Source organism: Heterodontus francisci, chromosome 20 (assembly GCF_036365525.1).
Source record: "Heterodontus francisci isolate sHetFra1 chromosome 20, sHetFra1.hap1, whole genome shotgun sequence".
In the NCBI taxonomy this organism is placed as follows: domain Eukaryota; kingdom Metazoa; phylum Chordata; class Chondrichthyes; order Heterodontiformes; family Heterodontidae; genus Heterodontus; species Heterodontus francisci.
This window is the reverse complement of record NC_090390.1, coordinates 72554966-72578751: the sequence shown is the minus strand read 5'-3', so window position 1 is coordinate 72578751 and position 23786 is coordinate 72554966. Positions and strand designations below refer to the sequence as shown.

The window sequence follows — 23786 nt, the reverse complement described above, 5'->3', positions numbered from 1 at the left end:
GGGGGTCATTCAAGTGGGGGGAGTAAAATGGAATGTAGTTGTAGTAAGGGACAGTGTAGTTAGGGAGATAGGTACTGTTTGCTGCAGCTGAGAGCATGAGTCCCGAAGACCGTGTTGCCTGCCCAGTGCCACGGTTAAGGACATCTTCTTAGAGCTGGAGAGGAACTTGCAGTGAGAGGGGAAGGTTCCAGATGTCATGGTCCATGTGGGTACCAATGACATAGGTAAGCCTAAGAAAGAGGTTCTGCTATGGGAATATGAGCACCTGGGGGCTAAATTAAAAAGCAGAACCACAAATGTAAACCTTTGGATTACTACCTGAAGCACGAGAAAATTGGATTTGGTAAATAAGATCACAGGGTTGAATTTGTGGCTTGTGTGCAAGAAATGGGTTTCGATTCATGGGGCACTGGCACCAGTAATGGGGAAACAGGGAGCTGTACCATTGGCTCGGCCTTCACCTGACCAGCACTGGGACCAGTGTCCTGGGGAATCATATAACTAGGGCTGTAGAGAGGGCTTTAAACTAAATAGTGTAGTGTTCAGGTGAGGGGAACTTTAGAAGGTTAATGAGAAAGGACAAGAAAATGGTGCAGGTAATGATAATCAGAGTGTGACAGGAAGCGACAGAACACACAAACATAAGAGTGCACCATATAAGGTCAGAGTAGGGAAAAATGGTAAAAGGACAGAATTAAAGGCTCTTTATCTGAATGCATGTAGCATTCATAACAAGATGGATGACTTGACAGCACAAATAGAAATAAATGGGTATGACATGATAGAGATGTTGTTGTAAGGCTGGGAACTAAATATTCAAGAGTATTTGGCATTTCAGAAGGATAGGAAGAAAAGGAAATGACATGGGGTAGCTCTGTTAACAAAGGATGAGATCAGTACAATAGTGAGAATTGAACTTGGCTTGGAAGATCAAGATGTAAAATCAGTTTGGGTGGAGATAAGAAATAGCAAAGGAAAGAAGTCACTATTGAGAGTAGTTTGTAGACCCCCTAACAGTAGCTACACTGTTTGACAGAATATAAGTCAAGAAATAATGGGGGCTTGTAGGAAAAGTACTGCAATTTTCATGGACAATTTTAATCTTCATATAGATTCGACAAATCAAATTGGCTAAGGTAGCCTGGAGGATGAGTCCATAGAGTATATTAGGGACAGTTTCTTGGAACAATATGTCTGGAACCAATGTGGGAGCAGGCTATTTTAGACTTGGTAATGTATAATGAGACAAGATTAATAAATAACCTCATAGTAAAAGCTCCTCTAGGCAAGAGTGATCATAACATGATAGAATTTCACTTTCAGTTTGAGGGTGAGAAAATTGGGTCTGAAGTAAGTGTTGGTCCCTTTAGAGGATGAGACTGGATAATTAATAATAGGAAACAAGGAATTGGCAGAGACTTTGAACAAGTATTTTGTATAAGTATTTTGTACAAGTATTTTGTATTTGTCTTCACAGTAGAAGACACAAAAAGAACCCTAAAAATAGTAGAAAATCAAGAGGCAAAAGCAAGGGAGGAATTTAAAACAATCACTATCACTAGAGAAAAAGTACGAGGAAAACTAAAGGGACGAAAGGCTGACAAGTCCTCTGGATCTGATAGCCTGCATCCTACAGTCTTAAAAGATGTGGCTGCAGCAATGGAATCACAGAATTGTAGAAAGTTTACGGCACACAAAGAGGCCACTGGCCCATTGTGTCTGCGCTAGCTGAAAAAAAAGCCACCCAGCCTAATCCCAATTTCCAGCATTTGGTCCATAGCCCTGCTGGTTATGGCACTTTAGGTGCACATCCAGGCACCTTTTAAATGAGGTGAGATTTTCTGCCTCTACCACCCTTTCAGGCAGTGAGTTCCAGACCCCCACCACCCTCTGGGTGAAAACTTTTTTCTCATCTTCCCTCTAATCCTTCTACCAATTACTTTAAATCTATGCCTCCTAGTCACTGACCTCTCTCCTGAGGTAAATAGGCCCTTCACATCCACTCTATCCAGGCCCCTCACAATTTTGTACATCTCAATTAAATCTCCCCTCAGCATCCTCTGTTCCAAGGAGAACAACTCCAGCCTATCCAATTTTTCCTCATAGCTGCATTTTTCCAGTCCTCGCAACATCCTCAGAAATCTCCTCTGTACCCTCTTTAGTACAATTACATCCTTCTGTAATGAGGTGACCAGAACTGCACACAATACTCAAGTTGTGGCCTAACTTATGTTTTTTGTAGTTCCAGTATAACCTTTCTACTCTTATATTGTATGCCTCAGCTAATAAAGGAAAGGATTCCATATGCCTTCCAAACCACCTATTGACCAATCCTGCTACTTTCATGTGGACATACCCTCCAAGGTCCCTCATTTCCTCTACACCTCTCAATATCCTCCAATTTAATGGGTATTCCTTTGCCTTGTGTGACCTCCCCAAAAGCATCACCTCACATTTCTCTGGGTTAAATTCCATTTGCCACTTTTCTGCCCACCTGATCAGTCCAATGATATCTTCCTGCAATCTACAGCTATTGTCCTTGCCTTCAACCACACAGCCAATTTTTGTATTGTCTGCAAACTTCTTGATCATTCCCTTACATTTATGTTCAAATTGTTAATATATACCACAAAACGCAGGGGACCTAGGACTGAGCCCTGCGGATCCCCACTAGAAACAGCCTTCCTGTCGCAAAACAGCCATCAACAATTACCCTTTGTTTCCTGCCACTTAGCCAATTTTGTATCCAGCTTGCTTCATTCCCTTGGATCCCACAGGCTTTTATTTTTAACCAGTCAGCCATGTGGGACCTTGTCAAAAGCCTTGATAAAATCCATGTAGACTACATCAGCTGCACTACCCTTATCAATCCTAATTGTTTCTTCCTCAAAAAATTCAGTCAAGTTAGTCAGACACGACCTGCCCTTAACAAATCCATGCTGACTATCCTTGATTAATCCATGCCTTTCTAAATGAGTTCATCCTGTCTCTCAGGATTGATTGCAATAATTTGCCCATTACTGAAGTTAGACTGACTGGCCCGTAATTATTTGCTCTATCCCTCCCTCTCTTTTTAAACAAAGGTACCATGGTAGCAGACCTCCAATCCTCCAGTACCACACCCATATCCAGTGAGGTTTGGAAAATGATAGCAGATGTATTGGTTGTAATCTTCCAAAATTCCTCCCAGCTGATTGGAAAACCGCAAATGTAGCACTTCTATTTAAGAAAGGAGGGAGACAGAAAGCATCTGTCATTGGGAAATCGCTAGAATCCATTATTAAGACATCTAGAAAATTATAATGGAATCAGGCAGTCAACATGGTTTTATGAAAGGGAAATCATGTTTGACAAATTTATAGAGTTCTTTGAGAAGGTAACACGCAGAGTGGATATGGTGTATTTGGATTTCCAAAAGGCATTTGATAAAGTGCTGTTACAACCAGGTAGGATGGGTCTAGGGGTTCCCTCTCAGCCTTTGCCTGGTTTAACCGTAACAAGTTTAATTTTAAAACACCATGTTGTTAGCTCCCCCTTAGTGAATCCTTGTTCACTGTTCCAACTGAAAGGCAAATAAATCAAACAGGTTTCCTCAGATTTAAACAAGAAAGGTAGAAGTTTATTAATCTTACACTCTAATCCGGTTAATGACTAAAAATATGCGACACGACCACGCGAGCATGTATACACGATAAACACACACGCAGACAGAGACAGAAAAAGTAAAAGGAATAAAGGGGAAAAGTTTGAGGCAATATCTGGTAGTTACAGTCCTTTAAGTTCAATGTGGAGTCTTTGGTTGCCGGTAAGTCTTGCAATTCGTTGGGGCCCAGTTCACGCTTCAACTTGTTCCAATGTAGGAGTCTTTTCTCTCTTGAGGTTTATGTGTCTTCTGTGGGTCCAGTGGTTTGGAGAGAGAGAGAGAGAGAGACAGCCAGGTGAGAGACTTGCTTGTTTCAGCTTCAGTTGCACACTGCCTTCTGAATTCAAACTATCCTGTGGTTAGTTCAAAAAACCTGGACCAGTCAGTTAGTCATGTGACCAGCTGGTTTAACCAGTCCTGGCTCAGTGGTTTGTATCATCTTAGCAGGGCCTGGAATACGCTTCGTTACACCTTCAATGTCTGGTGATCAAAATCCATTTGGGTTAATTGGAGCAGGGAATAGTCCTTTGTCTCCACAAATAGCATCTCTTAGTATGCAAATATCCTTCCAACCCAGTGTCTGGTGATCTTCAAACAAGTAATTTCTTCACTCCAGCAACAGTTTAAAATCAATGTTCATAGTACAAAATTAATATGCCTCATTCTTGGCAGGTGGGGGTCTGCATGACAGTACTAAAAAGGTTACTGCACAAGTTAAGAGCTCATGGTGTTGGGATAATACATTAGCATGGATAGACACTGGCTAACTAACAGGAAATAGGATTGGGATAAATGGGGCATTTTCAGGTTGGCAAACTGTAACTAGTGGAGTGCCACAGGGTTTAGTGCTGGGGCCCCAGCAATTTACGATCTATATTCATGATTTGGATGAAGGGACCGAGTGTATTGTAGCCAAATTTGTAGATGATACAAAGATAGGTAAGAAAACAAGTTGTGATGAGGACACAAAGTGACTGCAAAGAGATATACATAGGTTAAATGAGTGGGCAAAAATTTGGCAGATGGGGTACAATGTGGAAAAATGTGAGATTGTCCACTTTGGCATGAAGAATAGAAAAGCAGAATAATATGTAAATAGAGAGAGATTGTAGAATGCTATGGTACAGAGGGATCTGGGTGTCCTCATACATGACTCACTAAATGTTAGCATACAGGTATGGCAAGTAATTAGAATGGCAAATGGAATGTTAACATTTATTGCAAGGGGGATGGAGTATAAAAGTAGGGAAGTCTTGTTATAACTGTACAGGGCACAGAGACCACACCTGAAGTACAGTTTTGCTCTCCCTACTTAAGGAGGGATATACTTGCATTGGAAGCAGTTCAGAGAAGACTCTCTAGGCTGATTCCTCGAATGAAGTGTTGTCTTATGAGGAAAGGTTGAGCAGTTTGGGTCTATACTAATTGGAGCTTAGAAGAAGGTGATCTTATTGAAACATATAAAATTCTGAGGGAGCTTGACAGGGTAGATGCTGAGAGGATGTTTTCCCTCATGGGGGAATCTAGAACTAGGGGGCACAGTTTCAAAATTAATCGGAGAGAAAGAGGAATTTCTTGTCTCAGAGGATCATTAATGTTTGGAATTCTCTTCCCCAGAGAGCAGTGAAAGCTGCGTCATTGAATATAGTCAAGGCTGAGTTAAACAGATTTTTGATCTACAAGGGAGTCAAGGGTTATGGGGGGCAGGCAGGAAAGTGGAGTTAAGGCCGCTATCAGATCAGCCATGACATTATTGAATGGCAGAGCAGGCTCAAGGGGCCGACGGGCCTACACCTGCTCCTATTTCTTATGATCAAACGTCAGAGAGAACAGGATGGTAAGTACTAGTTTGGTGTCACTGCCGGCTGCCACATTCCCACCGAGAATGGGGAAAAAAGGAAACCAAAATTGTAAATATATCTTTTAACTCACTATTAGCAACACCATGGTGATCTGCTACACATGTGAGTAGAGAGGCATATATATTATACACGTGTTCAAAATCAAAATTGTGCGGGTTCTGAAATAAGAGCAGAAAATGCTGGAAACACTCAACAGATCAGATGGCACCAGAGTTCCTCTCCCCACAGATGCTGCCAGACCTGCTGAGTACTTCCAGCATTTGCTGTTTTTATTTTATGTTACATATTTTCAAATATATTTTTGCAGATACATAAAATGAGGTAGATGACACGATGACATATGAATTAGGAGCAGGAGTAGGCCACTTGGCCCTTCAAGCCTGCTCCACCATTCAATAAGTTCATGGTTGAACTGATTATTCCACATTTCCACCTACCCCCGATAACCTTCCACCCCCTTGCTTATCAAGAATCTATCTACCTCTGCCTTTAAAATATTCAATGACTCGGCTTCCATGAGAATTCCAAAGACTCACGACCCTCTGAGAGAAAACATTTCTCTTCATCTCGGTCTTAAATGGGCGACCCCTTATTTTTAAACAGTGACCCCTAGTTCTAGATTTTCCCACAAGGGGAAACATCCTTTCCACATCCACCCTGTCAAGACCCCTCAGTGACTTATATGTTTCAATCAAATCGCCTCTTACTCTTGTAAATTCCAGCGGATACAAGCCTAGCATGTCCAATCTTTCCTTTTTCCTGACTAATACCCATTCTAAGTATTAGTCTAGTAAACCTTCTCTGTACTGCCTCTAACACATTTACATCCTTCCTTAAATAAGGAGACCAGTACTATACACAGTACTCCAGATGTGGTCTCATCAATGCCCTGTATAGCTGAAGCATAACCTCCCTACTTTTGTATTCAATTCCCCTCGCGATAAACGATAACATTCTATTAGCTTTCCTAATTACGTGCTGTACCTGCATACTAACCTTTTGCAATTCATGCACTAGGACACACTGATCCCTCTGTCTCTCGGAGCTCTGCAATCTCTTACCATTTAGATAATATGCTTCTTTTTTATTCTTCCTGCCAAAGTGAACAATTTCACATTTTCCCACATTATACTCCATTTGCCATGTCAGTGCCCACTCACTAACCTATCTATATCCCTTTGTAGCCCCCCTTATGTCTTCTTCACAAGTTACTTTTCTACCTATCTTTGTGTCACCAGCAAATTTAGCAACCATACCTTCAGTCCCCACCTAAGTCATTTATATAAATTGTAAAAAGTTGAGGCCCCAGCACAGATCCCTGTGGGATTGGATTACATTAGGGGTAATCTCATTCACTACCAACATTGCATGATACAAGCGCCAAATGACTAGGTTTTTCCTCCCACCAGTAGCGATGAGGCACCTTTAGTAAGCATGTGGATGAGATTCTAACCCTCACGCCCTCTTACTGTGTTCTGTTTCGCCTTGTCGTGATATTGCAGTTGAGCTGATTCTGAGGCAAAGCACTTGAGATATAACTGACACATGCACACGGATTCTTCCAATTTACAAAAGCATCTCCTTCTGGAGATACAGTATCTCTACGCCTTGACTAATTCCTCATGAGTAAGTTCACCACTTCCTCCCTCCCTTGCCTTCAACCCCCTTCAGTAAGAGCTTGCTCGTCGCGGAGGAGTTTAGTGGGCGTCAACTCAGATCCAAATATGAAAACGGCCTTCACGTTGCATTCCGTATATGGATTCCATGTGTCGTCATAATCCATATATGGGCATCTACGTCACACCGGCAGTTTTCCCCCTTTATAAATGATACCATGGGAATCACCCCTTCCAGTCCTTGATGAGTAACAACCCGAAGCCACTGAGAAAGCAGGCGAGTTTCGCTTTGTGGCATAACTATCCTATTTTAAGTCTCTGAACTTAAAGAGAAAGGAAAGTTTTAACATATATATATTTAATCATGACAGTTTCAGGAATTGACAGCCAACGTTTAAAGAAATTTATTCGGAAACAAACAGGTAGAAATCTGATTCTGGATTGCAGACCGTTTCTGTCCTTCGCGGCTTCTCACGTCCAAGGTTCGCACAGTGTAAACTTGAATTCGGTGGTGGTCCGCAGGTCGAGAGGGGGCCCGGTCCCTTTACAGTTCATCATCCCGGACGAGAAAGCCAGAGCCAGGCTCCGGGAGGGCAGAGTGTCCGCCGTGGTGATACTGGACGAGAGAACTTCCCACAGTCAGAGACTGAGTAAGGACAGCACTGCGCAGATCGTGTTAACCACGTTAACTGCTGTCACATCAACAGCCAAAATCTATTTCCTCAAAGGTGAGACTGAGATGCAAATAATCGACACATTAAATCTTGTAAAACTCTAGGTTTTTCTGCTGTTTGATGCTAGAGTTTTTTTTTCTTATTATTTTCTGGTACACATCAGACCACTCTAGTCATTGATGACGGTCGCAGTCTTCTAAGCTATCTGTATATTTGTGGCATTAAACAGTTCACTTTAAAACATTTAAGTTAACGAATGCATTTATATGGAACCAAATATTATGGTTGAAACTGCCAGGAAAAATGCCAAGACTTCAAAGAATGCTGCTGATCAATTGTTTCTTTTTATTAATAGATTTTACCTTGACTTCAAACTAGGGCCATTAAAACCCTGTACTACATTGAGATTACACCGATCTAGTGTAACGATGCTTAACGGATTGGTCTGAGATTCCTCTCTGGGCTATATTAATGGAGGAATTCACGTACATAGAATAAACGGCTCAAGCTCTATCTCTCTCTCTCTCTCCTACATTTAGCGTCATTTTAAAGCATCAGGCTTGATGAACTGGGAGGAGAGACAACATGGAACATGTATTGAAGGTGTACAAATGACCACCACCCCTCCCCCTCCCTCACCCCCGCCACGAAACTGGAGCTGAAATGATGTAAAATTGACTAAAATCATAGAAAATTGAGCACTGAGTAATTGTTTGTGTGGGTGTCCAAATGGAAATTCCTTTAGGAGTAAAAGAAACACCCACCAATGATGGAAATGAGCTCAGAAAATGTTGGAAATTGGTCACACGCTGAAACGAAAAACCTGGTTTGATGTTTCAGGTGTGACTGTACAAGTCACACCCAAAGCTTAGCCCACGGATGAAGAGTCACACCCAAAGCACCATTCTATCCTTCTGTTTCACTTGCTGACTGACCTGCTGCCCACTTCCAGCATCTTAGGTCTTTATTATTTATATATTATTTAATACCTGCTCCTGAAGCCTAGTACATGAAGATGCAAGATTATAGGGAGAGAGCAGAGCAGTGGGTTTAACTTTGGATTGCTCTGGCTTGGAACCAACTGGATATATTAGGCTCAAGGCCTCCTATTCTCTCAAACTCCATTGTTATACAGTGCCAAAGTAAATCCAGCCTATTATATAGTCATCACTGTTTCATTGAAGAAATTTGCATTTGAGGTTGTATAATGTATATCACATCAGTATCTTGGTGATGTGATGTAATCCAAGCTTGTGCTGTATAAAGTACAACAGCAATTTGATTCTATTGGATTTAGCAATGTGGAAAAATAGCACTTTTCTACAAAGAAATTGGGTAGCCTGTGAAGTATCCAATCATCATTCCCAAAATTGATCCAAGGAGCAAAAATGGTCATCATTATCTCTTGTAAAGTGAAAAAGGATTCTTTTTTTACATATTGCTATTAGAGGTAAAATGGCTATACCTGCATTACTAATTTCTGCCACAAACAATTGTGTTTACTATTCCCACATTGGTTAAAATGAGACCAGTTTTACAATTGACCAAATGGCGTCTGTCACTTACACTGACATATACAAATCTGTAGATACAGGTGGCGATGTGGTCAACTATCCACTGATTAGACGGGTTATCAGTTTTTCCCTCAGTGGAAACAGTAGCCAAACATCTTGCACAGTCTGTTCAGAGAATTCATTGCAATCAGCATGCAGTTGGAAATGTGTGATTATACAAAAGTGAAATAAACATTGAGTGGTTGCTGCTGTCATCCAGTAGAGCAGGACATAATTACAGTCAGGAGTGGATGGTATTTCTTGACTAAAATCAATGGAAATGAAAATTAGATGGGTTCCGTACAAGGGATATGGTCTGTTTCCCCAATTTACCACACAAGTGGTGAAGATGAAATTTATCCTTTATGAATAAATAATCTGGGGGAAGAGGAATACACATTGGTGGTTTGCAGACCTTCTATGTGGTAAGATGACACTTTGTTATTATAAACTCTTGGATATCCAGGCTTTGATGTGAAAATTGATGGGGACTTGAGCAATGGAATAAATATGGAAATAACAAAAGAAAATCTGGAGCAACATAACTGATCCATCAAGCCCACTCAACTCACAGCCCAAGTATGATTATTCTCCTCCCACTTATTAACCCTACTTTAAGGTAGTCCCTTACCCCGGTGGTGAAAAAAGAATCAAACAAGTGCTGTTCATATCACCATAGTTCTCAATTTTTTCTGGGTCAACGCTGGCTCTGTTGGTAGCAGTCTTGTCTCTGAGTCAGAAGATGTGGTTTCAAGTCCCACTACAGGATTTGAGTGCAAAATTCTAGGCTGACTGTCCAGTGTAGTACTGAGGAAATGCTGCACTGCTGGAGGTGCTGGATGAGATGTTAAACTGAGGTCCTGTCAGGTGGACGTAAGAGATTCCATTGCACTATTTCAAAGATGAGCAGGGGAGTTATTCCTGGTGTCCTGGCCAATACATATCCCTCAATCAACCTCACAAAAATCATTATCTTGTCATCACATTGATGTTGCGGGAACTTGGTGCGTGCAAATTGGCTGCTGATTTTCCTACATTACCACAGTTTCTACATTTCAAAAGTGCTTCATTGGCTGTAAAACACTTTTTGGGACACCCTGAGGTCGTGAAAGTCGCTATACAAATACAAGTCTTTCTTTTCTTTTTCTCAGCAGTTATTGATCCTACTCTCTGTTAAAGACCTCTAATAAATACCCACTCTGGGAGTTTGTTTCATTTAGATTTAGACTTTTCTGAAGAAATCCTACCTGGAAAGCCACTATAGACAGTGAAATATGAGGGAGGCTGTTGGATAGAAGATGTAACATTCAGTATTTCTGTGTAACTTCATGGGTTGGAATACCATCTTATTATTTTGGATGTGTCACAGCAGTTGGGCGTGAAGTGATAATTAAGTATGTATCATGTAGCAGAAACTGATATCAGCACCAAATACTGTTGGTGAGTACAAGTGAGCAATCAGTTTGACATTTATTTGAAGGCAGTTTCATTCTGTTTGGGCAGGCAAAGTCATAAGCTTGTACGAACTGAATCATATACAGATAGACAATAAACCTTTCTTATTGCCTACAATTATTCATTCGAATATTGCACTGGCATAAAATATTTATTTTAGATGTAAACTTGAAGCATCGTTATTTAGAAATAAACAAAATGTGGTAATAAAAGATCAGCTAAATATGAATGCTTACAAGAAAAAATTAAATAAGACATCAAGTAATTGACTGGCCAAGTGTCATGAGTCACATTTTAGTGCCTGAAGCTTCCATTAGTAATAGATAATTTCAGTGCTACATATTATTTGGCTAATTTGTTACATTCGGTGTCAGCAAAAATGTTTCAACCTGCAAAGGCAGTTGATGCTGGGATCTACAGAGATCATAATTTTGATAGCTTTGGATTTAGTCCAGATCATTTGTTCACTGAGACTTTGCTGTTTGGTTTGAATCTGGCTCAAAGGATCCTGCTATCAATTTCTATGTAACTCGTTCTTAAATGCTTCTCATTGATCTTTTTTAAAATCGAGACAATTTGTTTTTTTCTAATAAAGTATGAAGATTTATTTAGTCAATTCGTTAAATTTGATACGAAATGCTTCCACTGTCAGCAGTGTTGTACTAGTGGTGCTATGTCATGCATCTCCATAGGTGACACAGTGTTAAATTTTGTTTGATAATCGCTTCTGTGAAGCGCCATGTTAAATAACTATATGAATGCAAGTGGAAGATAACAGTCTAAGACCTGGGGTACTAATGACGATGCTTTTCTTATGGTCCCTGTGTCTTCAGTTTGTTGCATTCTTCCCATAACTGGGTTTCACTGGTTTGCACTAGATCCTCCTTACACACACATTTATACAAGAGCACTCTGTGCTTTTCTGGAAGGGGTATTGTATTTAGCAGAAGGGACATTAGGAAGGGAAAGAAGAGATAAATAACTTCTATCCCTCCTCCAAAAGCCTCCCAAATATTCCGCTATGCATTTTTAATTTATGGAATTTAGCATGTCCTATTGCAGGTACTCCATTTGAAGATAACCATATCTCTTCTACATGAGAAAAGATGTGAATGCAAAGCCACAGAACAATATTAATACAGTCTCTTAAAACCTAGAGTGGGCAAACATAGGCTTTCTTACACACAAAGGAGAGACTAAACCTTCCTTTTTCTTGTTGAGCGGAGTTGGAGCATGCAGGTATAAACCGTTTTCGCCTTTGTTCTTTGTTTGTAGGAGGATATGAAGACTTTCGCTCTCAGTATCCTGAATGTTGCACTGAGCTAAAGCCTGGCTTGAACTACACCAGTGTGCAAGAGGTTAAAGAAACTGATGCAAGCCATATGAACCAACACGAAAAGCCCTATAGCAAGTGCAGACCAGTCTATGATCAGGTGTGTACAGCTGAAGGATAAACACTGAGCCCTGTGCCGAGGGACAGACTAACTTTAGAGTACATTTCCTTTCAGAAGTGCCACAGAAGAGGAAACAACATCAGACGGAGTTGTTTTTTAAAAGCCATTGCTGGTAATTGTCATCACTACATGACATCACCCTGCCATAATTGGGCACACATTAATGTGCTACTCTAAAGATTGGTGGCTCGTGAATCAAAAACCATGTGAACTAGTAACGTGGGAAGGTGTTTTTTTTATTAATCCAGTTCCTGTTTCCTGAGGGTTTTTACGCGTGTTATTTAAAGGGGGGTTTCTGTTTCATTCCTCTTCCCTATTTTACTTCTGCTTTGCATAAAAGGTAATGTTCCTGTTATCTATGCTAATGTGTTCTGTCTTTTTGACCGGAGCTGGAAATGGATGTTTTATTAGTTCAGTTTAAACAAACAAATCAGACTGAAGATAAGTCTGAATTAAAAAATAATTTGCATTAAAACAAACATATTCGAAACTGACAATAATTATAATTTTTTTTAAAACTTGTATTTTTTAATGCTTTTCTTGACCTCAAATGTCCCAAATCACTTTACGGGCAATAAAGTACTATCGAAGTGTAATCATTGTTGTAAAATAGTAATTTGCGCACAGCAAGCTCCCATAAACAGCAATGTGATAACGACCAGTTAATCTTTTTTTTTGGGATGTTAATTGAGGGATAAATATTGGTCAGGACACCAGGGATAACTCCCCTGCTCTTCTTCGAAATAGTGTCATGGGATCTTTTATGTCCACCTGGGAGGGCAGATGGGGCCTTGGTTTACTATCTCATCGAAAAACATAATAACATAAGAAATAGGAGCAAGAGTAGGCCATACGGCCCCTTGGGCTTGCTTCGGCATTCAATAAGATCATGGCTGGCCTGATCTCAACTCCACTTGCCTGCCTGTTCCCCATAACCCTTGACTCCCCTATAGCTCAAGAATCTGTCCATATCAGCCTTGAATATATTCAATGACTCAGCCTCCACAGCTCTCTGTGGTAGAGAATTCCAAAGACTTACGACCCTCCAAGAGAAAAAAATTCTCCTCATCTCCATCTTAAATGGGTGACCCTCATTCTCAAACTATGTCCCCTAGTTCTAGATTCTCCCACAAGGGGAAACATCCGCTCAGAATCTACCCTGTCAAACTCCCTCAGAAATCTATATATTTCAATAAGATCACCTCTTATTCTTCTAAATGCCAATGAATATAGTCCCAATCTGCTTAATGTTTTCTCATAAGACAATCCCTTCATCCCAGAAATCAACCTAGTGAACCTTCTCTGAACTGCCTCCAATGCAAATTTATCCCTTCTTAAATAAAGAGACCAAAACTGTACACAGTACTCTCCAACACCCTGTACAGTTGTAGCAAGACTTCCTTACTTTTGTACTCCAACCCCCTTGCAATAAAAGTGAATATTCCATTTGCCTTCCTAGTTACTTGCTTTATCTGCATGCTAAGTTTTTGTGTTTCACGTATGAGGACACCCAGTTCCCTCTGTACCGCAGCACTCTATAGTCTCTCTCTATTTAACTAATATTCTGCTTTTCTTTTCTTCCTCCAAAGTGGATAACCTCATATTTTGCCACACTGTACTCCATTTGGCAAATTTTTGCCCACTATCTATATCCCTTTGCCGATTCTTTATAAAACTTGCTTTCCCACCTATCTTTGTATCGTTAGCAAATTTGGCTACAATAAACTCTGTCCCTTTATCCAAGTCATTAATATAGATTGTAAATAGTTGAGGCCCCAGCACTGATGGAACGTCCGACAGTTTAGTATTCCCTCAGTACAGTACTGGAGTATCAGTCTAGATTTTTAAGTGTTAAGAGGGATGTGAATCTGCAACCTTTTGATTCAGACGGACGAGTACTACCAACTGAGCTATGGCTGACAATTTCAAATTAATATATTGATACAATCCAGATTAATATCAAACTGAGCACCCTTAGGCATTATGCTCCTCATTTACCTTTCTTCCTGATGCCAATTCAAACCAAAGCCAGACATCAGTGAGTCCCACAGTTAAACATGAGGGAATCTGGATTCACACTTCTAGCTTGAACTATGGAGATTCAACTACAACGCATGAGGCCAATGAAAATACCTTTCAGTCTCTAGTGGCTGGTCATTTATATTAAAGCACTGTTGACAATGGGAGTACTGCACATCTGCCATCAATGGCACCATCAATATAAAATTGTTGTGTATATATTTTTGCCTGTTCTCCGTTCCTATATCTGTTTGAGAGCGTGGTTGAGGGACTTGAAAGGGTTACAGGAAATTGCACTATATCTGGAATATCAAAAGCATCCTAGAGACTTGAACATGAGTATGTGAAATGTAAACTGTAGTCAAATAAGTATTCAAAATTAGTTAATCTGGTTAGTCATGCCTCCTGACTGGATGGAGCTGACCGTCAACATTAACATTAAAAGTAATGACAGCATACCTTTTCCTCTTATCTCTTTAGTATTAAATTAATATTTAATGTTGCAATCAACTAATGTGGATAAAACATTTCTATTCTATTTCTGTACACTAATTTTTGCATTTTGCCCTAAACAAAACTTCTGAGGCCACATTATTTTTGTTTATACCAATCCCGTATGCTGTTAAGTTCAAACCAGAGCAAATCCTGTGCAGTTTTTATTCCACAGCAAGGCAACATCATATGTTCTATGAGTACAAAAACTCACCCCTCTGACTATGGTTTACATACAGGATCTGACACCAGAATCAGCTATTGTTCTCCCTAAAGCATCTCCAGAGCAGGCAATAAGCAATGGTAGTGCATCACACTATGTCTAACACAGTGGTTCTCAAATGTTTTTGGTTGAAAGACCCCATTTCAAATGGATTAGTGATCACGGGCTATCGCTATCTAAAATATTAGGCTATATAACGCTCTTTCTCTGAAAGTGCTACATGTAAAGAGTGTTTTAATAATGTTTTTAAGAAAACAGGTATTTACTTCCAGGTAACAGTGAGCTGGGTATGCCTGCTCCTGACAGTAGTTTTTACAGTTATACTCAGTAACAGACCAGCCTTAGGGAAAATGGTGCCCTGGGGAAACTTGTATTTTGCCACCCATTCTTTGAGTTTAAGTATGTGGTACTTCAATGTTTAAAAAAACTCTCCTCTCTTGAACATGTCTGAAGTTGCCTGAAAATGTGGCTCTCTGATGTCTCTGAGTCTCTGAAGATTGAGTCATTTATTTTAAGGAGCAGTGTTGACGGCAGACTATATCATAAATGGCATTCATTAGTGTAAAAAACACTTTTTATTTTCACTCCTTTCACCCTTTCAAGGCCTGTGTAAATGCATGCCGCAGGGATTTGCTCCAACAATGCTGCAATATAATCAGCATTAAGGAAGTGTGTTGTAATGGCCCAGAGAGATTTCTTTTTTTGTGTCTTTTCTTTCTTCCTGTGTGGAAGCAGCTGGTCTTTGCCTGGACCTTTGCTGTGATGGCATCACTGAGAATGTTCAGGGAATTGCAATTGCACCTACCATTCTGCATAACATATTGGGTCTTAAACACTCTGCACCACTGAGTTCTCAAATTTGCAAGACCTGAGATCTGCAGTTGTGTAAAAGCCCAACCCTCAGAGTAGGAGATGCTTATAAAATACTGCGTGCAGTGGGTAGAAGAAGGGAGATGAATGGTGTAAGTGTAAACATGGCATAAATGTGAAATACTTGAAATGTTATGACCAAACTGAATCTTCACAGTGGGTCACTTATACTCAATGATGATAGTTTGCAAGTGCCCACACAGCAAAAACTGTTTGCCACTTTAACAGGATGAAGTCAGATGTAGCTGACGTCTTCTGTTAGCATTGTTTTCTCAGTTAATTTCGAGACAAGACAGGACAGGGCTCCTAAAGCAACCTCTGGAAACTGTTTACTGTTTGTATTCCTGGTTACACTTTGATTGGATCATTGACTTCCCAATGCCAATGTTACTACAGTTCATCTGTTCCAGCAACATTTATGTTTTAGCTTTTATTCTGGAGTTGAATCCATATTGGATTCACCATAGAATAACATGTACAGTAAAAGGAATAGGCTTAGAGAGGTGAAGTAATATAAGTCAGGAGACTTTGTTGTTCTTATGTTTTAGAAAGCAGACTCCTTGCACAAGAAATTCCTGACGTTACCTGGCCTGAGTTGCTTTTCTGTATCGGGATGGATAATCAGATGTGAGAACACCATCTTCCGTCAGCTTGCTTTAGACCAATATTCTCAAATAAGTAGATCAGAACATAAGAAACAGGAGCAAGAGTAGGCCATTCAGCCCTTTGAGGCTGCTCCACCATTCAATAAGATCATGGCTGATCTACACCTTCCTGCATTATCCCATATCCCTTGATTTCCTTAGCATCCAAAAATTTATCCATTTCTGACTTGAATATACTCAACGACTGAGGACCCAATGCTCTCCGGGGTTGAGCATTCCACAGCCCTTTGAGTCCTAAATGGCTTGAGCTGTAATTCTGAGACTGTCACCCCTAGCTCTAGACTCTCCAGCAAGGGGAAACATCCCCCGAGCATCTACCCTGTCAAGCCCTTTAAGAATTTTATATGTTTCGGTGAGATCACCTCTCACTTTTCTAAATGCTAGGGAATATAGGCCTAGACTACTCAATTTCCCTTAACAGGATAATTCCCTCCTCCCAGGAATCAGTCTAGTGAACCTTTGTTGCACTCTTTCTAAGGCAAGTATAAGGAGACCAACACTAGACCCAATACTCCAGGTATGGTCTCATCAAGGCCCTATACAATTGCAGTAAGACTTGTTTACTCTTATACCCCAATCCCTTTGTAATTTATGGCTAACTTACCATTTGCTTTCTGTACCTGCTAACTTTCTGTGATTCATGGACAAGGACACCCTGATCCCTCTGAATACCAACATTTCCCAGTCTCTCACCATTTATAAAAAAATCTGCGTTTCTATTTTTCCTACCAAAGAGATAACTTCACATTTCTCCACATTATATTCCATATGCCACGTTCTTGCCAACTCACTTAACCTGTTTAAATCCTTTTGCAGCCTCTTTGTCTAGAAATTCTTGAGAATGGTGTGTGACATAGAAAGGCAAGTCTAAATATAAGGCAATTAAAAATACATTAAGATATTGTGTCTCTCTTTAAATATAAAGACCTTTAATCACCTACTTGGATTCTTGTGTTCATTACTTTTGTGCCACCACTTTCCATTCCTTTGTGGCTTTCCACTACAAATGTGTTTCTTTCAGTCTCTTTATATTATTTATCATGTTTGTTGTTTTCATTTTTCAGGGGAAACCTGTTGAAATACTGCCTTTTCTGTACCTGGGTAGCGCTTATCATGCCTCCAGACCAGACTTTTTAGATGATCTCCACATCACCGCTTTGCTGAATGTTTCCCGTAACTGTGCGGAGTACTTCAAAAGCAAATATCAATACAAATTCATTCCTGTAGAAGATAGTGCAACTGCAGACATGAGTTCCCATTTCCAGGAAGCAATAGACTTCATTGGTACGTAACTGTTGTGTAGATTTTGTTCTTTTTCATAATGAACTAATACAAGTTTGTTTTAATATCTGCTGGTATAGGCTTTCATTTTACCAATATTGATGATTATCCTGTGAATAATGCCACTTCTATATTGATGATCAGAGGGGTCCTTTTCAAACAGATGCAGGATTCTTGTGTTTTCAAAGTATTTATTCAATTTTTCTCCTAACTCGACAGTAATCTCTCAACAAGGAGACCAGATTGGGAGTGCCCATTTCATACCAATCCCCAATTGGCCAAAGAAATTGGAATATTATATTGTGCAGCAATAGTGCTGAGAGTCAGTTTTTTTTCTCCTCTTCTGAGGCAGAACACTCCAATTTTATGAACCATTTCCCATCTTTTCAAAATTCGTCTTGTTAATAATTGATCAGACTTCAATCCCCAGTTCTAATGGGTGAGGGCTCAAGTCATAAAATTAGCTCTGATTTGGTGCTGATTACCTGGAGTGGATACAGGTTTCTGTAAGAAGTGGAAAACTGTCATATTGGTGGAATAGGAGTACTTCTTTGAAGGTTGGTGAGGAGGGGTACTGTAGAGCAAAGTAACAGGAGCTTTACTCTGTGTGTAATCACCTTATGCTATACCTGACTTGGAAGGGCTTTGTGCTGACTCCAGGGGCAGGATTTTCACCCGGTATGTGGGCTAGAACTGAGGCAGGCCCTGAGCCATTTTGCTGGAGGCTACTTCAGGAGTGGAATAATTATCCATCTACAAGCGGTGGGTAGTTTGTTAAGATTATTAAAAGGTCAATTAAGGCCAATTACCAGAGACTGACTGGAATTTCACAGTCGGCTTGCAGCCCCCCAGTGGTATCAGGAGCACAGCAGCTGTCTGGAGGTAGCCTTCTGGTGGAAGACCCGGGGTGGGGGTTGGCCAGCACTTCAGGGTGCCATTGAGGCCCATCCTGTCTACCTAGCCATTGCTGCGGCCACAGGCCACACTGTGGTGGGGCTCTCCTTCCACAATAGTGGCCCAGCAGCTGTGGTACTTTTTTATTTCTAATTTGTTAAAGTTACTGAAAGGGCGCCTCAAGGTGGAGGTGCCCTCTCTCTCCCTTATCTGCGACAACAGCCTGCAGTTCCTTCTGTGCTGGCAGACCTCTTATTGGCTGTCCAGTTTCGAGAACCCGCCCACCGTCCTTAATTAGACGGGAAGCATGCCCTCTGGCCACTGTTTGGTCAATTCCGGCAAAATCATTGTTCGTTTGACTGCTTCCGAAACAATGCTGGGTCCAGATCCCCATTTGACCCTGATGTTGGGGTGCCAACCCAAATTGCAAAATCCTGCCCCAGGTGTTCAAAACGGGAAGTGTTCCATTCCTGAGGAGTAAGATGTTGATGAGCAAAAATTTCACAAAAAATGAGAAAAATAATTCAATGACCAGTATACTGCAATTGTGCTGATCTTTTGAATGTCAGACTTATGATATTGGGCATTTGATCACTCAAGATAGCCAGAATGCGTTTGTGGTGGCAGAACGCAGGGTTGGAAGAGTTTCTGAGTTTTGGAGCAATTAAATTCTTATAGTAGATCAGTAACATTAGCCTTCAAAAATTACTATTCAAATGTAAGGTCAGTGACTTGTGTACAATTGAACCACACAGATGAGAAACATCCCATGTTCAATCCTCAATCTCTATGGAATTAATGTATTTTAGCCAGGATTTTTTGATTTATTCACGGGATGTGGGTATTGCTGGCAAGGCCAGCATTTATTGTCCATCCCAATTTGCCCTTGAGAAGGTGGTGTTGAGTCATGTGGTGAAGGTACTCTCATAGTACCATTAGGTAGGGAGCTCTAGGATGTTAACCTAACAACGATGAAAGAACAGTGATATATTTCCAAGTAGATGGTGTGTGACTTGGAGCTTGAGTGTTGTTGGAGCTGCACTTATCCAGGCAAGTGGAGAGTATTCCTTCACACTCCTGATTTGTGCCTTGTAGAAGGTGGAAAACGCTTTGGGGAATTGGGATGTGAGTCACCTGCCACTGAATACCCAGCCGCTGACCTGCTTTTGTAGTCACAGTGTTTATGCGCCTGGTGCAGTTAAGTTTCTGGTCAATGGCGACCCCCAGAATGTTGATGGTGAGGGATTCAATTATGGGATTGAATATCAAGAGGATGTGATTAAACTTTCTCTGGTTGGAGATGGGCCTTGCCTGGCACTTACGTGGTGCGAATATTACTTGCTACTTATCAGCCCAAGCCTGAATGTTGTCCAGGTCTTGCTGCATGCAAGCACAGACGGCTTCATTATCTGAAAAGCTGTGAATGAAACTGAACACTATGCAATCATCAGAGAACATCCCCACTTCTGACCTTAAAGTGACAGTACTGGATTTGTTACTAGCCTCAGTGCCTGTGAACTAAAGCGACAGAAAAAAATGGACATCATTCCCATGCCTGATCACAATTCAGTGATTCCTGGTGGAAAATGTGTATATGTAGATGTTACAGGAAAACAGGATTGTGCTTAGCCACAATGCCTGCCATACTTGAATAACTAACCAATACCTGCTGTCCAGGCTCACATATGTAGAATATGTTGGATGAAATGGTGGAAGCTGTCTAGCAGCTATGCAACAGTACCTTAGCATAAATCAACAACTTAGCAACTGGAGGTGATAAATTGGATAAAAATTACGTATTGAACATAGTTTTACCAAATGGGTGCTTTTGCCCCTCTTGACTAATGCATCTTTTATATGTTGCGGTTTGCAATATTCTATAGCATTACATTACCTAGCCCAGCTGAAGATATGCTTTAACCGTAATGCACTGGCATATCAGATATTTTGTAATACACATTAACCATGAATTAAATTGGGCTAATGTTATTTTGCAGACCATGTGAGACACACAGGAGGGAAGGTCCTAGTCCACTGTGAAGCAGGCATTTCTCGGTCACCCACAATCTGCTTGGCCTATCTCATGAGAAGCAAGGAGCTACGATTGGAAGAAGCCTTTGACTACATTAAAGAACGAAGAAATACCATTTCTCCAAATTTTGGATTTATGAACCAATTACTGCAGTATGAATCTGAAATCCTCTCCCTTACCCCCACCGTCAAATCCTGTCAAAGAGAGACAGTGTCCTGCTCTGCAGAGGAACTGACCTACAACAAAAGTTTGGAAAGTTCAGTTTATACTTTTCCCAGTTCACTTTTGAGTACAGTGCCAATACCGTCACCAGCCCACCAGTTTGAATTCAGCCCAATAAAGGTATCTCTTTCATGCTGAAACACAACGTAACATCAGAAACCATGAAATGGAAGCAACATGAATGATTGATTACTAAAACTCAAATCATGCGATGATGAATCCTGACTGCTTTTAATCAAGTTTCATCAAGTCCTGCAGTATTTTGTGCTTACCAAGCTTAGATTTTCTTCTTGCAATGGTTGTCCAAATTCATCAACCAAGTCAGGTCAGCACAATTTCTACACAAAAGCTGCAGACAGTTGTAATTCATTGCCATGCCCAGATGGAGTAGGAAGGCAGTAGTAACACGGCTACATCTAGATAGAAGGGGAAAGTAATTGTAACTCATTACCATGTCTAAATGGAGTTTATGCTAACTGCATCAGATTAACATCTACCTAGCTTTGTGTAGCTAGGGTCTTTCATTGTTCTGTGGCTCAAGTATTCTGAGTAAATCAATGCAAACCAAAGATGACATCAACAGTGTATTCAATGCTTCTGTATTTATTCATTTGTGTCGATTCAGGTTTATGTGTTCTTGTCTTAGTATCAAACAATTGCATGAACAGTCTTGGTTTTATATGTGGTGTGTTTAATTAGATAGAACACAAAGTAAATGTTGTCAATGTATTTTTTTAAAGAAGCTGTAACAAAAATGATTGGGAGGACAGTTACAAATCTTGATCATCACCAGTCATGAATTTAGTCTTTGTGCTGGGTTTCGAGTGTCAGAATAAAAGCCTCATTTAGGATTTTAGGTGTACCTACTTCTCCACTTTAAACAAAGCCAAAATGAAACTAATTGATTCAATAAAAATCAGCTTTTGCCCCCAAAGCCAAATTTGACCTGATTCTGCAGCATCAAAAACTTTTTCTGCATGGTTACAGTAGGTTTCAACCCCTTAGGGTTTAGTCCAAGGGATCATGGTTGTATATTATTAACATACACACATTTAGTATTTGTCATGGACAATAAATTAGTGAATTCTTCTTGAAAAGAAAGAACTTGAATTTATATAGTTTCTTTCACACATGCAGGATGTTCCACAGCAATTCACAGCCAATAAATTTTGAAGTGTAGTCACTGTTGTGATATAGGCAAGCACAGCAGCCAATTTTGCACAGAACAAGATCCCACAAATAGCAATGAGGTAAATGACCAGTTAGTTTGTTATGGTTGTGGGATTAATGTTGGCCGGGACATGAGGATAATCTCCTGGTCACCTTTGATGGTGCTATGGGATCTTTTATATCCAACTGAACAAACAGACAGGCATTGGTTTCCTATTTCATCAGAAAGAAAACTCTGATAGCACAGCATTCCCTCACTACTGTGCTCAAGTGTCAGCCTAGATTATGTGCTAAAGTCCTATAATGGGGTGTGAAGCCATAAACTTCTGACTAAGAGGCTAGAGTGCTACCACTGAGCCAAGTTGGCACTGGGAAGCTCTCTTTATGGAACACCATTGCGTTTATTTTTATTTATGAATTTCGTCTTGCACATTATCCCTCTGTCTTCAGTCTGCTGACCCTTGGCACTTATGCTTATCTTCATCTTGCCTTGTTACTAATGTTGCTAATCCGCTCTGCAGCCAGTCACCACGCTGCAGTAGGGACCATGGGGTGGATTTCCAACTTGCTGGTGTTACGGACTGGCCACCTGTTAATAGGAACCACCATTACATGGAAAATCAGGCAGATTCTACAAACAGAATCTATCCCATGACTTGCCCCTCAGCTGCATTGGGTGTCACTGCAACCTCCTCTTCATGGCTCAGCCCAGGAGCTGAACGGAGTAGGATTTAAAACCCGCATCAGTCCCTCATTCTGTATTGTTGAGCTTTCATGGTCTAATGCTCTGCCCTGTCACACTATTTTATATTATTTGCAGATTGATACTGAAATGCAAATGATCAAACTCCACTTATTTCCACATAATGTGTCACATTTTATCTCCTAACCAGAACTGTTTTTAAGAATAGTTATTTTCCAAGGTAGAAAACAGGTTAGTGACAACTTACTTGTATGTGTAAATTTAGGTAAGCCTCCCATCTCATCAAGTATGGGTGTGAATCATACCACTGTCAGCGTCATGAATATATTAGCACACTGCTACCTCTGAAGGTTGAAAATATATGTTAAATGTGAATATAATTTTGGTGCTTTCTACACTCACAATGATTTTGAAATAACTCTTGAATCCCGCGTCCTGTTGCGCCAGCCCTGCTGGTATAATGTACAATTGAACTGGGTTTTGAGCACTGAAATACAGTTGGAGTCATTGATGTCAAGTTTGCCTCAGGATTTTGTGAATTACTATATATAACCTGTAAATATTTTCAGGGATCGTTGCAATATCCTATTGTAAATGAGCAATACATTTTGGGAATATGTGCAGTGGTATTTATTTGTACGTTTTCCTGTACAGTGTCAATAAAATAATGTTTCAACTGGAAAAAAAAGTAACGTTGATAATTGAAGTGATTTCAAGAATACACTTCCTTTTCTCACCAAATCTCCAACCATTAAAAAAAAGTATTGGTTTAGATCTGTTGTGGAGAACAAATTATAGCTTTGACTCTTTTTGAAGGAGTTGAAGCGTTATTTGAAAAACAAATTACGTAACTGGTCCTCATTCCTGCTGTTTTGCTAAAGACTATTTTAATTAAGATATTTTAATGCCGTACAGCCTCAATTCGCGAAGCTTTTGTGTTCACTGGACTCGGGTATGT

The 23786-nt window shown here is 40.3% G+C and overlaps 1 protein-coding gene across 1 annotated transcript; it reads left to right on the top strand.

Annotated features, from left to right (window-relative positions):
* The first annotated feature begins 7369 nt into the window (after window positions 1-7369).
* Window positions 7370-23503, top strand: dusp5 (dual specificity phosphatase 5). The gene is made up of 4 exons (XM_068053014.1): window positions 7370-7849; window positions 12079-12236; window positions 17591-17810; window positions 20699-23503. Exons 1-4 carry the CDS (start codon window positions 7486-7488, stop codon window positions 21091-21093), a joined length of 1137 nt encoding a protein of 378 aa, XP_067909115.1. The 5' UTR covers window positions 7370-7485; the 3' UTR covers window positions 21094-23503.
* The last annotated feature ends 283 nt before the right edge of the window (window positions 23504-23786 follow it).